At 40.1% G+C, this 12,349-nt stretch overlaps 2 protein-coding genes across 4 annotated transcripts; both read right to left on the bottom strand.

Annotated features, from left to right (window-relative positions):
- Nucleotides 1–48: 48 nt before the first annotated feature.
- On the bottom strand, nucleotides 49–3,672 carry LOC112227787 (histidine triad nucleotide-binding protein 3). Of its 2 annotated transcripts, none has more exons than XM_024392685.2 (5): nucleotides 3,339–3,672; nucleotides 2,910–3,027; nucleotides 2,747–2,813; nucleotides 2,066–2,192; nucleotides 49–1,219 (listed from the first exon to the last, which is right to left on the bottom strand). In XM_024392685.2, the coding sequence occupies exons 1-5, from the start codon at nucleotides 3,474–3,476 to the stop codon at nucleotides 1,172–1,174; spliced, it is 498 nt and encodes a 165-aa protein (XP_024248453.1). In that variant the 5' UTR covers nucleotides 3,477–3,672; the 3' UTR covers nucleotides 49–1,171. The 2 variants fall into 2 exon arrangements, with proteins under 2 accessions (XP_024248453.1, XP_024248444.1); XM_024392676.2 differs by having other exon boundaries at nucleotides 2,747–2,816; nucleotides 3,339–3,663.
- A 412-nt stretch (nucleotides 3,673–4,084) lies between these two features.
- Nucleotides 4,085–11,781, bottom strand: LOC112227768 (nuclear receptor coactivator 7). Of its 2 annotated transcripts, XM_024392631.1 has the most exons (7): nucleotides 11,741–11,781; nucleotides 11,081–11,198; nucleotides 8,782–8,928; nucleotides 8,257–8,409; nucleotides 8,014–8,109; nucleotides 7,743–7,816; nucleotides 4,085–6,143 (listed from the first exon to the last, which is right to left on the bottom strand). In XM_024392631.1, the coding sequence occupies exons 1-7, from the start codon at nucleotides 11,764–11,766 to the stop codon at nucleotides 6,008–6,010; spliced, it is 750 nt and encodes a 249-aa protein (XP_024248399.1). In that variant the 5' UTR covers nucleotides 11,767–11,781; the 3' UTR covers nucleotides 4,085–6,007. The 2 variants fall into 2 exon arrangements, with proteins under 2 accessions (XP_024248399.1, XP_024248406.1); XM_024392638.2 differs by lacking the exons at nucleotides 11,081–11,198; nucleotides 11,741–11,781 and adding an exon at nucleotides 10,271–10,465.
- Nucleotides 11,782–12,349: the final 568 nt, after the last annotated feature.

The following is a 12,349-nucleotide window of genomic DNA, read 5'->3' as shown; positions in this document are numbered from 1 at the left end:
TGATGTTTCCCATTAATAAGAGACCAGGAAGGAAATCTGATACACTTGTGGAGGCAGCAATGCATCATTTATTTAACCATGAACCACCATTATTATTTTACAGCGACACATCAACCAATAAATACAAACACATGACGCTCTTAATTTCATGCAGCAGCATACAACTAAACATACATTACGTTGTTGAGTGTTCCATTGGGCTGTAGTGCATAACAAAATTAAGAATCACTCTCCAACAGTCATAATAAAATAACACAATTAATGCAGAGTATTGTGTTAACAGAATGTGACTCAAGAATCAATTGTTTATGGATGACTGAGCTCCTATTATGCATCTTGATGAATTAGTAATGTAGGTATTATTCAGTGAATATATTAAACCTCCACACTCCAGTGTACACTTCCATTTTACTCTTTCATCATATTTGATTGAATACCATTCATGCAAAACAGTTGCTTTTCTGACCACTTGACTGAGGCCTAAAATACTTCTCATTATATTTCTCCGCTTTCAGTTATTATACCTCATAATACGGGATACTGTTGACAGTCACTGCATCGCAAATGGTGCCCTATTCATTACACTCCTTTTGAGCCCTATAGGAAATGGTGCCATTTGAGATGCCAGCCAGTGGCACAATGCACATGCATTAGACATCTTTATCAAAGGTGTCCTGCAATGAGACTTACTGTAGGTTTCCCAGTCCCAATACATCCCATTCTCAGGTCTCCTGGTTATGATCACTTAGGAATGCCTTTACGTTACTAATCGTTCTTTACATTAATACTAGAGCCTAAACACAAACGTATCACTTTTGATATCTTTCTATACCAACAGAAATTGACCCCAAAATCATTCCAGTCATTACTATTTCATATTCTGTGGTAAAAAATAAAAGAGTAACTATTGGTCATTTTCAAAAAATTATTTAAAATAGCAAATAAGGAAAACACATTTGGCTTAATTTCTGATTTGGCTGTTCAGCTTGATACTAGAATTAAAAACCTCAGTTGAGTTGAACCATCATCACTAGTCTCACTGTAACCTGCTGGGGAGTACAGTACACTCACACAGAGAATCACCGAGGGAGACCAGACCTGACCTGCTCACTTCACTACTAGTAAGGTAACCCCGTTTCTCACTGGACCAGCCCAGACTGCAACCCACTCCTCAGTTGGTCTCTCCCTTAGAGTTCAGCTGCTGAATCAACTGGTCAGCCTGCAGGAGACAAACACAAATAGTACAATAATAAATGAAATGACAAGTCATGGCTTCTTCATGTCTTTTTGATGTCTGAATTGCCAGTCCATTGTCACACTCATGTATTGTATCTAAAGGTAGAAAAACAAAGGCGCTTGCATGAGGTGCATGCCTACAAACCAACCTGATGGGAATAGACTGATAGAGGTGAGTGTCCCTGACATACTGTATAGATGGGTCTTCCCAGGTTAAAGGATGGCCATATACACACTGAAGGCAGACACAGGAAAAAAAACAGGTTTCCTAGTCCAGTGTATTTGGGGCTTTAGTCACCTTACTTCATCCCAACAGATATCCCCAGCCCAGTAGTCTCCACAGGGAGTTAATTGACCATGAAAGCTGGCAGTGATAATGCAGTGAGAGATCAGTGTTGGCTGACTGGCTCTTAACAGATGACAACACAACAGCCAGAGTGGCAGAAAAGAGCTGCTGGAACAGTGAGGAACAATGGAGCTGTTCATCAGCTGCCAATCTAGACTGTCCAACTCTATGTAAAAAAAAAAAAACATTTTTTAAAAAGAGCCCTCTTTCCCAAACACAATGCTAACAAGCTACTCTGACAAGTCTAAATGAGTGGAGTTGATGTTTGTGTCCAGGTGATGTCAAGGCACCAAGGCAAGGGAAATTATTGTTCTATCCCGACTTTGGTACTGTACGAACACTGAACTCAATAGGTGGATAATATTATCACAGAACAGACTTTTTATTTTACCTTTATTTAACAATGTGGGGGGAATTGTGAAACATTTATCACACAAATTCTGACAGCTACCGTACTACAATGGCCATTTGAAAGAGACTTACAGTGACAAACCAATAGGAGTTGGGTCTGTAGAAGAGGCGGGACATGAAGCCCATCTGACTGGCAGGTGCCAACACATGTAGGTGCAGGTGAGAGACAGAACAGAATGGGGGCCAGTGGAAGCCAAACCTGTAGAAAAAAATAAATAATAATAATTGTCTGCTTCTTTGTCTCTGCATGATCTTCTGTGACAACAGCAACATGTTCAAAATGCTAAATTCTACAGACTGCTGAATGTGATTTGCCATTGTATGTAATTTCATAAAGTCAAACCAATCAACTATGCATGTATAGCAAAAATAAATAAATTGGACTTTACAATTGGAGCCACTTGTTAATAAAAGGGCAGGGACGATACCAGTATAGCGACTCTTGTCAGTATCGTGGCAAAGAAACAAACACACTACACGGCTTTAACTTACTTTGGAAAACAGCCCTAATGTTGGAAACAGACATGTCATCATCTAGTCACATTTGTTCATTTTTCAGGCTATATATATATATATATCATACAATAGTTTGCATACAGCAGGTTTTTAAAGAACCAAAAGAGTTGTCTGCTTTCTATTTAAAACATCTCAATACTGGTATTGTCACAGCCCTAATAACATCTGAAGATTAAAAAAAAACACTCCTTCATTTGAATCATGTGACATTGACTGGAGAGAATGTTGTGGTCATACCTAACGTCGCTGAGGTCTAAGACATTGTTCTTCTGAAGGATCTCCATCCCTATCTCCACCATCTTCTCTACTGATCACAGACACAGCAGGATAATCAGTTAAAACACACCCACACACACACACACACACACACACACACACACACAACTTTAAAGTTGCATACCTAATGACACATGCTCTTTACTGAGTGATTTACAGTTTCCAACATGTCTCGTGGGCACAACCAGGTAATGATGGGGAGCTCCAGGCTTGATGTCCCTGAAGCAAGAGACCTCCTCGTCCTGTCATGCAAACGAAGTCAAACACATGGAGTGGTCACTAGTTGGTTCAGCTAGGACGTCCATCACAATCAGCATTGTTTTCAGTTTGGAAGCTAACCTGCCTAAAAACTATTTTTGGGATCATTAATGTATATTGTTTCCACATAGCTATGGAAATATGATAATGGATTAGCTCAAATGACCTGTCGTTAACTGTCAGTGGTAATCAACGTCGCTGTTTTCTGACAGCTAACCTAGCCAGCTAACGACGTTAGTTAACGTAACGTTAGCCTAGCTAGCTAGTTTAGTGTCAATAATTCACTCATACTTACAACATGAAGAATCTCCGTGCCCATCTCATTGTTGACAACCTTGCAGAATATGCATTTCTTGTCATATCCTTCGCCTTGACCTACATTTATTTTAGAAATATATACATTTGCAGGTTCAGAACCTTCGTTGGTTGCCATATTTATTGGTCGTCACTAGTTACCACAGCCACAAAGGAATAAACCCCGCCTATTTCTACAATAAATTTAAAATGCGATTTTAAACCTAAACTTATCTCTAACCTTAACCACCCTGCTAACCTTATGCCTAGCCAATTTCAACTTTGTGGCTGTGGTAATTAGTGGAAATCATATTGTCGGTGAGACTGGGACCTATCAACGAAGGAACACAAGTGGATCAAACGGTTATCGTTGGTGAGTCGAAAGGTAAAGCAAACAATTACCCAACTTGGTAGTGCGCACGAATGTCCACCTGAAGGTGGCAGTGAAACACGTCTCTCACTGAATCGTCTAGATAAAATATTTACATTTTAGTCATTTAACAGATATGCTTTTCTATTTTCTGCCACTTCTTCAACATGTATAAGTCAATGCTACGGTTATATTGCATTGTTGTATTTGCCTAAATTATTTAAAGATGGGATTTTTTAAGCCATTTTCGTGACCTAGGAAAAGAACGATAAAGATTAACTTCTTGATTTTTTAGCCTATAACCTATATAGCCTATAACTTTAAAAAAAAAAATCTAACTCCTCCTTACTGTTTACAGTAATAAAGATGGGCTCAACTTAGGTATTTTGTATTTTATTAGGATCCCCATTAGCTGTTGTGAAAGTACATTAGGCTGCATCATATGTAGGCCTTGCTTTTGAGATTGCAGGTGTCATTTTCATTAAGCAAACATACTTTCTTTGACAGTACAGCAACATGTAAATTAATGCTGTGACATTTTATAATTTCTTTCAAAACCAATCATACAATGAGTGATTACTGATGTGGCCTTAGGCTACCTATTGCTAGCTTAATTTCAACATACAGAAATGACTGGGCATCTAAGCATGATAATTCAAAATACTGGGTAAATCTAAAACATGTCATATGTCCTTTTGTTATCATGAATCTTGCTTTTATATTGTTGTTGATGAGATTAATATTAGTATTACTATTTCAGGCAATGATGCTTATTGATCTTAAAACAATCAGTCACATAATCACACAAGTTTAAAGCACATTTTTTTGTCACCTGGAAATGCAGAATTTTAATAAGGAGCCATTAACAGTGCCAGCACTGTACAGCACACATACAGAAAAACAAAACAAAATACTTCCCTGGATAACATTTCTTTAAATATATCTATATTTTTTTTATAGCAAATATAAAAAACATCAAAGGAATGTGAAAAAGACGCCAAACTAAAACAATTGGTCCATCTTATATCCTGTTTCTTTCTTTTAAACAAATTTCATTATTCTCTTTTAGAAATGTAAGAAAACATTTAACATGGATTTAAACCCATACCTTTAGTACAAACCATTAGAGGCCACTTTTAGCAGCTCTAAGAGACAGTACTCTGCCGTGGCTGTTTCTAGACCTGAGTGTTGTGTGTGTGAGGAATCCCTACGGGGCATCTGATGTTGTACCCTTGTAACACAGACACAGAAATAAATACAAAATAGTTGGGTAGTACAGTAGTGTGTTCATCTTAGCCTCTATAAAGTTTAAAGCTTATGAGGAAATTGTAATGAAAATAGGATCTTACTCTAAAATGGGCTTTGGTTTGTAAATGCTGTCCATAACAAAGGATTGATGGAGGGTTTACAGCTTAGATGTCTAGAACCAGTTGTAATGCTCATATTGGACAGAGCTTGTTCAGTAGCAGGTATTGAGCAGCAAACAGTAGGACACTGTAAAACAGCCTGTTTATCTCTCACCATACAGTCCTCAGTTAACCACGCAAAACACAGATACAACCTGAGTTAATGCTGGTATAATAGGTTACGCGCTGGTAAAACAGGTAAAACCAGCCTAAAAGTCACTAGACCAGGTTTTACACGTGACAAACCCAGGGGTGAATGACTGCCCTCTCTCATTCAAGGCCAACCACAGTACTGCAGGCATTATTTGCCAAACACAGGATCCCTAGTACAGTGAATGGGAAGATGGCAATCTTCATGGTCAATCTTCGTATAAATATAATAACAAATAAAAACAAAAATGTCTTATTACCCCAGATGTATGTGCTTGAACCGATTACTTTAAAATCGCACACAGAAGAAGTTACTATCATAATTGAGTAGCTAATGGCAGCATGCCCCATTCTGCCTTTAACATGAAATACTCAATGAGAGGGGGCAGCACTGAGCTAGCCTGCAACGTCACATCCTGGAGTAGCTCAAACTAGCATGTAATGCCTACGTAAATCTCCCACATGAGACGCCATCTTAATGGACTTCCTTGGCTTCAAATGCACTATTGAGTTTTCACATAGGAATGACTGGTGTCACGTGATTGATTGCGTTGTCCATTCATATATACAGTCATTGGACAAACCAAGCTTACTATATTATGCTTACTGTACTTTAACAGCTTGAACACAGGCTAAACCTCACTGAACACAAGTAAAGCCATCTTGTAAACCATAGATAGTCCTGGCTCTGGCTTTTTTCTCTCTCTCTTTTCCGCTTCTGAGTCTCTCAGCGTCTCGCTCTGTTTACTGGACAGTCCAGACTTCCAGGTCCTGAACTGTGAAGTCTTGCTGGGTGGACAGGGGCTGGTTGTTGAAGGTGTGACATGGGAAGCTGGCACCGTTGTACAGATCAGCATCCAGCCACAGGCCAAAAAGCCCCCTAGAGGTCAACAAGAGAAAGATACAGTGGGGCAAAAAAGTATTTAGTCAGCCACCAAATGTGCAAGTTCTCCTACTTAAAAAGATGAGAGAGGCCTGTAATTTTCATCATAGGTACACTTCAGCTATGACAGACAAAATGAGAAAAAAAAATCCAGAAAATCACATTGTAGGATTTTTTATGAAATTATTTGCAAATTATGGTGGAAAATAAGTATTTGGTCACCTACAAACAAGCACGATTTCTGGCTCTCACAGACCTGTAACTTGTTCTTTAAGAGGCTCCTCTGTCCTCCACTCGTTACCTGTATTAATGGCACCTGTTTGAACTTGTTATCAGTATAAAAGACACCTGTCCACAACCTCAAACAGTCACACTCCAAACTCCACTATGGCCAAGACCAAAGAGCTGTCAAAGGACACCAGAAACAAAATTGTAGACCTGCACCAGGCTGGGAAGACTGAAGCTGCAATAGGTAAGCAGCTTGGTTTGAAGAAATCAACTGTGGGAGCAATTATTAGGAAATGGAAGACATACAAGACCACTGATAATCTCCCTCAATCTAGGGCTCCACGCAAGATCTCACCCCGTGGGGTCAAAATGATCACAAGAACGGTGAGCAAAAATCCCAGAACCACACGGAGGGACCTAGTGAATGACCTGCAGAGAGCTGGGACCAAAGTAACAAAGCCTACCATCAGTAACACACTACGCCGCCAGGGACTCAAATCCTGCAGTGCCAGATGTGTCCCCCTGTTTAAGCCAGTACATGTCCAGGCCCGTCTGAAGTTTGCTAGAGAGCATTTGGATGATCCAGAAGAAGATAGGGAGAATGTCATATGGTAAGACGAAACCAAAATATAACTTTTTGGTAAAAACTCAACTCATCGTGTTTGGAAGACAAACAATGCTGAGTTGCATCCATAGAACACCATACCTACTGTGAAGCATGGAGGTGGAAACATCATGCTTTGGGGCTGTTTTTCTGCAAAGGGACCAGGACGACTGATCCGTGTAAAGGAAAGAATGAATGGGGCCATGTATCGTGAGATTTTGAGTGAAAACCTCCTTCCATCAGCAAGGGCATTGAAGATGAAACGTGGCTGGGTCTTTCAGCATGACAATGATCCCAAACACACCACCCGGGCAACGAAGGAGTGGCTTCGTAAGAAGCATTTCAAGGTCCTGGAGTGGCCTAGCCAGTCTCCAGATCTCAACCCCATAGAAAATCTTTGGAGGGAGTTGAAATCCGTGTTGCCCAGCAACAGCCCCAAAACATCACTGCTCTAGAGGAGATCTGCATGGAGGAATGGGCCAAAATACCAGCAACATTTTGTCTGTCATAGTTGAAGTGTACCTATGATGAAAATTACAGGCCACTCTCATCTTTTTCAGTGGGAGAACTTGCACAATTGCTGGCACAATTGGTGGCTGACTAAATACTTTTTTTGCCCCACTGTATATATCAGACCAGAGCCAAAGGATGCGGTTTAGCCAATAAGATCTGTAGACATCAATGAGTTTGTGGAAGCTAACTAGATTTACTTTTAGATGATAAAGGCTTCAGTATTTCTGATAAAGAAAATTCTGAACACTTACCCTCCTCCACCAATCTGTAGAGAGTCCATATGGCCCCTGATGAAGTAAGAGTTCTCACCACTCCACCTGTAGGCCTGTGTGAAGAGAGAGGTGTCAGATTAACTCCACCCATCACGACAGTCAAGAGACAGCCTATTAACTACAACGACAGGGGCTGTATCTGAAATGACACCCTATTCCCTATAGTACAAAGGTAAGCGCTGGTCAAATGTATATAGTGAATAGGATGCCATTATGGACAAGCCGTGCACACAACAGTATGCAATGTTACCTTAAATGCAGGGTCGAAGCTGTAGACAAAAGTCTCTCCTGTTCCGTAGCAACAGTCACTCACTCTGAAGGGATGGGAGGAGAAGGCACCAAACACCTGAGAGAGAGGAAAACAAACGTATTAGCATTTTACTGGGATGGTATGACCCATTCATAATGTAATAACAATGTAATAGCAGTACATGGATGTAACAGTACGTTAGATGTCAGTCATATAGAAACAGTGCGTTCCTGAGATGTCTACCTTTTTTTCCATGTCCTTGATGACCAGAAGCACAGGACTGTCGATGTGGGCCATTTGCCTGTACAGAGTCTTCAGGCTGGTGCCATGAATGGCTGTGCTGTAGACCAGGTTCCATGGATACCCCTGTGTCCTTGCTGGTATGTGATTGGCTAGCTGTGGTTTTCAGAAACAGAGGATGAGATGGATGATGAGAAAATGTCCCATTTAAATTCACATGTCAAAGCTGTGTAATGCTGAGATGAGTATGTGCACTTTATTTTCCCGGAACTCAGTATAAATTGAAGAACCAAAAAAAAGACCCATATTTAGCTTTGTACATATCAAACAAACCAAAGCACTATGTTCTTCCCATGAGCTGGCTGTGTAGCTTATATAGTGCTGTGAGATGATTGCTTTACTTTTCCTTTACTTCATTAGGTTTATTTGATAAGTACAAAGCACCTTCATCAACATTTCTGTAAACATGCCAGAAGTGACTGTATTAGCCACAGTGTTTTGTTGTAGTGTAGTTTAACAGTAACTCACACTCTCGATGTGTTGGTCGTTGAGGAGCTGGCTGTGGTTTCGGAGAACAGGAAGTATGTCCTCAGGCTCCTCGCCCTCAGAGCGGTTACCCTCCTCTGAGCTGCACACGCTCCATCGAGGCTTTACTGAATCGTTCCCTGTGATGATCTGCAAGGAAATAACCACAAACTCTGTTAAGGGGAAAGTTCACCAAAATTACAAAATTACTTATATGTCCCAGGTATTATAATTTTTCAGTTTCATGTTCAAATGATCTTAAAGTAAATGTATTAAGGTACAAAATCCATTTCAGACACTTTGGGATGATTTGGACATGAAATCACAACTCTGTTAAAACACATTCTCCTTTTCGCTCTGTGATTTTCTCAGCCACATCTCTGTTAAAACACACTCTCTTTTTCACTCTGTGAGTTTCTCAGCCACATCTCTGTTAAAACACACTCTCTTTTTCACTCTGTGAGTTTCTCAGCCACATCTCTGTTAAAACACATTCTCTTTTTCACTCTGTGAGTTTCTCAGCCACATCTCTGTTAAAACACACTCTCTTTTTCTCTCTGCTGTGAGTTTCTCAGACACATCTCTGTTAAAACACATTCTCTTTTTCACTCTGTGAGTTTCTCAGCCACATCTCTGTTAAAACACACTCTCTTTTTCACTCTGTGAGTTTCTCAGCCACATCTCTGTTAAAACACATTCTCTTTTTCACTCTGTGAGTTTCTCAGCCACATCTCTGTTAAAACACACTCTCTTTTTCACTCTGTGAGTTTCTCAGCCACATCTCTGTTAAAACACACTCTCTTTTTCACTCTGTGAGTTTCTCAGCCACATCTCTGTTAAAACACATTCTCTTTTTCACTCTGTGAGTTTCTCAGCCACATCTCTGTTAAAACACACTCTCTTTTTCACTCTGTGAGTTTCTCAGCCACATCTCTGTTAAAACACACTCTCTTTTTCACTCTGTGAGTTTCTCAGCCACATCTCTGTTAAAACACATTCTCTTTTTCACTCTGTGAGTTTCTCAGCCACATCTCTGTTAAAACACACTCTCTTTTTCTCTCTGCTGTGAGTTTCTCAGACACATCTCTGTTAAAACACATTCTCTTTTTCACTCTGTGAGTTTCTCAGCCACATCTCTGTTAAAACACACTCTCTTTTTCTCTCTGCTGTGAGTTTCTTAACCACACTGATATTGTAAAACAAGGCTGAGTAATTAACTCACTCAAAAACAAACACAATAAAGCATGAAATTACACTCACAATCAGTACTAGTGAGTGAGGGTGGTTGATAAAAGACCAAATAAAATAATTTCTTCAACCCATCACCAATAAATTAACATTATTGCACACAACCCTAAAACTACTCTTCACATATTTGGGTCATACTAAAGGTATTTCAAAAAATAAAAATAAAAATGGCATGCATACTAGTACATTATCTCACACTAAACATTACAATTCACAAAAATAAGTAGTATAATTAGCAACCCACCATTACATATGGCTCCAGACATTTGTTTGCAAAGTAAAGCACCTTGATGTTCTCCTGCATTGGTCTCATGTCTACTAATATTCCTCCCAAACACAACTCATGTATACTAATAAGGTAACACACTTGCCTCAGTATATGATACTGTATGTACCACAGGCACAGGCAAGAGTGTGAACTGATAACCTATACCCAACCATCAAATGCTCTCTCTTACTTCATTCAACTTCCATCCCCCTAAATCTCATTGGCTGATAGTAGACCTGCTTGTGGAAACCGTATTGGCCACCTCAGTTTTGTGTTTCAGATTCCTTTCTCGAAAAACAGGATGGCACTTGTAGTAAACTGAATTATGGGGCATATGTCCATATATGGGGTGTCCGGCAGGTTTGCGCTAACTGTCAAAATATCTCATTGTTGCACTCATGGCAATGAGCCAACAATTCTGTAGCCTGGGTACGAGTCTGTGTCTCCTAACCTTCCACTCCTTGTACTCCGTGCTATTTGCCAAACATGTTTAGCATATGAGAAGAAGTGGCAAGGAGTGGAATGTTAGGAGAAGAAGACTGGTACCCAGGCTAACAAATATGTGCCTTAAAGCTACAATATTTCATAGATATTTCATCACAACAAACCTAACCTAGATGTATAAATGTCAAGTAAAAATAGTTTCAAACTTGCTTAAATCTATTATTTCATACTTGTTTAATTTGTCTAATCCATTCTTTATAATGAGAAACTGCTCTCATTGTTTTAGAGATAGAGGTCGATGAATGCAATGCCACATCTTTAGATCCTTGAATCAGAACTCACCCCCCAGTTTATGGCAGCACAGCAGCACAGCACAGCTAGCTCGTATTTCTCCACTACCAGACAGCAGGGATGCTTGTGGTGTCTCGTGTTGTTGTCCTTGGTTTGGATCAGTTCAACCCTGAGGAGGCAATCACATACATCAATATAATGTTTATGTATTTAAATTATGTCATACGTTTCACCAAAAACCCACACACTCCTCTGCAATATGATTGAAACACAATCTAATCTAGCAACCACAAGCCAGAAATCTTTAAACAAGCCTAAAGTGAACCAATTTCTGCATGGAAAAACAAGTCTTTCAGCTACTTTTCAGAAATAGCTCTTACAGGAAAAAGCTCATTTAGGGTCCAAATGCATGACTACAGCCCATTGGAATGTCACTATCAGATCATACATAGCCTCGGGTCTGCATGAATAATGACTAAAGCACACACAAGACCTGAAGAGGCTGGAGCTGGAGCTGAAGCTGACATAGGCCTAGCTATTTCCCCAATCAAGAAAACCCCCAAAAGCTGCAATACCAAAATCGTTCCTACTGCCCTTGTTAAATTACATTTTTAACCTAGCAAAGAAAGGGCAAGATTTGTCTTTACAAGCCCCTGATTTCTCCAAATCAAGTGTCCAGGTTTGGTATGCATAGTAAGTATAGTCACTTACTCTTCAAAGCTGTAATTGACTCCCATGCTGAATAGTAGCTGGGGTAGAAAGGAGGTGCAGGAGATGGAAAAGGAGGTGAAGAAGAGAGGATGATATGGTGAAAATGAGAGCGGATTGTCTGGAGGCTCAGTGCTTTAACAGCATGTCTACCCCATCTCAGCCATCAGGCATCTTATACTCCAGCGTTACAGCTTAGATAAGCCCCTTTCACCATAAAACCCTCCCTTAAGGTCCTTCAAGGCCGCCTGACATGGAGGATTTCACAATGGCGTTAGATAGCCTCTGTGACACATTATCTTTACTTGCTACAGTATGCCTCCCTGGGCTGAATCTGGGTCAGAAAATGACAGTGTCAATTCACTGTCGCAGAGACGCTAATTTCCAAACAAATAAAGGTCTGGCTGACAGACACTGTCTTTTTCGATCTGTCTCTTTTCCTGATACTTTTGTTTTATTGCAATCTGCACTTTATTGTGTGAAACACAGCCAGTCCCAATTGACTCCCTACCACTTCACTTTGGTCCTTACCCTTCAAGGTGTGCCGATCTGTGAGGTGGAAGCTCCTCCACTACATTGCATATACCTATCCAGACCCTGTACAGAGTCTTT

Source organism: Oncorhynchus tshawytscha, linkage group LG03, assembly GCF_018296145.1.
Source record: "Oncorhynchus tshawytscha isolate Ot180627B linkage group LG03, Otsh_v2.0, whole genome shotgun sequence".
Taxonomy (NCBI): domain Eukaryota; kingdom Metazoa; phylum Chordata; class Actinopteri; order Salmoniformes; family Salmonidae; genus Oncorhynchus; species Oncorhynchus tshawytscha.
Note: the sequence above shows the minus strand (reverse complement) of the source record. Positions and strands in the feature narration are given on the sequence as shown.

Excerpts from the sequence above, each read along its gene's own strand:
- LOC112227787 (XM_024392676.2), bottom strand. The coding sequence starts at position 3,476 with ATGGCAACCAACGAAGGTTCTGAACCTGCAAATGTATATATTTCTAAA. Across the intron at positions 2,817-2,909 it reads TAAAGAGCATGTGTCATTAG|TAGAGAAGATGGTGGAGATA; the intron begins GTATGCAACTTT and ends GTCTGTGATCAG. Across the intron at positions 2,193-2,746 it reads TTAGACCTCAGCGACGTTAG|GTTTGGCTTCCACTGGCCCC; the intron begins GTATGACCACAA and ends TTTTTTCTACAG.
- LOC112227768 (XM_024392631.1), bottom strand. The coding sequence starts at position 11,766 with ATGGGAGTCAATTACAGCTTTGAAGA. Across the intron at positions 8,929-11,080 it reads GTGCTGCCATAAACTGGGGG|ATCATCACAGGGAACGATTC; the intron begins GTGAGTTCTGAT and ends ATTTCCTTGCAG. Across the intron at positions 8,110-8,256 it reads TCAAGGACATGGAAAAAAAG|GTGTTTGGTGCCTTCTCCTC; the intron begins GTAGACATCTCA and ends CCTCTCTCTCAG.